The 1,914-nt window shown below is 45.5% G+C and overlaps 1 protein-coding gene across 1 annotated transcript in view; it reads right to left on the reverse strand.

Moving 5' to 3' along the window:
* The window catches only part of LOC134184506 (ADP-ribosylation factor-binding protein GGA1-like), an 8,038-nt gene extending 7,981 nt beyond the window's left edge, over nt 1-57 (reverse strand). The window contains exon 1 of the mRNA XM_062652214.1: nt 7-57. Within this exon, the coding sequence (XP_062508198.1) occupies nt 7-37 (31 nt within the window). The 5' untranslated portion in view covers nt 38-57. The remainder of the gene's footprint in view (nt 1-6) is intronic.
* Between the last annotated feature and the right edge of the window lie 1,857 nt (nt 58-1,914).

Raw genomic sequence — 1,914 nt, forward strand, 5'->3', positions numbered from 1 at the left:
ACTCACCGAGGAAAGTCGAAAGCCTCCGGTCGACCATTCTTTCGGTCTGCGCATGCTCTGGGATGTGTGTAGGCGTGTCGTTTGAAATTTTACGAGAAATTATGCTAGCGGCTGGTGTTGCGCCCGGAGCTTGTTAATGAATTTGGCTTACACCAACCGACCGTGTAACAATCATCAACAAGCCAGATTACAAATAGTCTCGCGTAGCCAGATCCGCCCCGCGTACAGCAATGGTCTGGCTACGCGAGACCTAATCGACTGTAGAACACGCCCACCTAACAAACCTGTGACGGCTGCATATCATATACAGGGCCGTAGGAGCCGGTGCGGCTGGTGCGGCCATGGCCGCACCACTTTTTGTAGCCTCGCCTAGCCAGACCCTTCTCTGCGCCCATGGCCGCACTTTAACGCGCACTAAATTAAAAGCCACGCCCTTTACCGTGCGTTAGGCCGTACCACTTTTTATTTGCTTCCTACGGGCCTGATATATGTCTATCTATCGATATGCCTTTGTTCATACATCCATCTCTGTTATAGTATTTTTTGAGTTCGATATATTATGCCAGGTGTGTTCATTACTAAAGTCGGAAAATATCCGGAGTAACGTGCGCTACAAATGTGTCAGATAGACGAAGACGTGCCTTCTTCAGGAAAGCCATTTTATGTATGTATGTATGTACATACGTATGTATAGTCTATATATAGATTCAATGACAAATTAACATAGATCAGAGGACAGCTAGAGGTAAGGTCGGCCGGGTTACACACCAAATATATACACTGGCCTAGCTAGAAGCTAAAATTTATTATGTCTTTGTTCATGCATCCATCTCTAAATAATAGTAATATTTGATTTCCATTTTTATCGCATGGTTCTATTGCCAAGAATGCGGATTTTAGTTATTCCATTGTCGTTGACCATGGTCGGTCCAATTATTTATTTAATTAAAGTTTGCCTGATGTGTTCACAAGAAAGTACTGATTGCGAAACGACCCAGCAACCTATAGATATTTTCGAACAATTTTGAGGCGCGTTCAACGATTCACTGCAAAGCCACGCCCTTTTACTTCTTGCATTATGAACGTCCGCCATTGTCGAGACACACTGTTCGGTAACCTGAGGGAAGAAAAGGCGCTTTTGCTTGACACAACTACAAAGATTGGGGAGGGTTTAGCCCCCTAACTCCCCGCCAGTGTTCTAACTTAGTAGCTACACTGCACTGTGTTGTGTAATTACGTAATAAATGTTTTATTAAATAATTTAGTAATTAATTAATTAGGCTAGTAGTTTGTGGCCACGCCCATATGCATCAATCCTACAGATCGCACGCATCTTCAGTGTTCCTGGTTGGTAACTCGGCACTACCGACGTACTGCATTTGAATCGGCGCTACACGTGTCTGGGAGTACTGCATGGGCCTCCGATAGACAACGTCACGTGATACCGCCCCGTTGCTATCTTCGCGTGAAAGAACTTCCGAAAGCAATGCTTTCCGTTTAGCTAATCATCATGCTTTGTAGCACACAACAGGGAAACAATATGACCTCTCAGCACAGTAAATAGCACACCTGCTGAGGCCATGATTAGCACTTTGTGTAAGTGTACAAGGTGCAAACTTGTGTTTCCTATCCTTGCTGTAGTGTGAACACAGCCACTCATTCCACCTGGAGTGTTTGTACCCATGGCGTGGCTGTCAATCTCAAAGCGTGGCGGGCATCTCGTTTTGAGAAGTAAAGCGTGGCGACTCGCCACCCCTTGGCTAGGACAATGTGACTTATTCAGCTATGAGCCTATAAGAAAAGGGACTCTGTAAAAGTCATGAGACTTGGCGAGTAGCGTACTCTAAACGTATAGGGCTAAACCGACTTCTGGTCTGGGGATGTGTCTGGCTGGCTGGTTATGTCTGTCACGCT

Source organism: Corticium candelabrum, chromosome 9, assembly GCF_963422355.1.
Source record: "Corticium candelabrum chromosome 9, ooCorCand1.1, whole genome shotgun sequence".
Taxonomy (NCBI): domain Eukaryota; kingdom Metazoa; phylum Porifera; class Homoscleromorpha; order Homosclerophorida; family Plakinidae; genus Corticium; species Corticium candelabrum.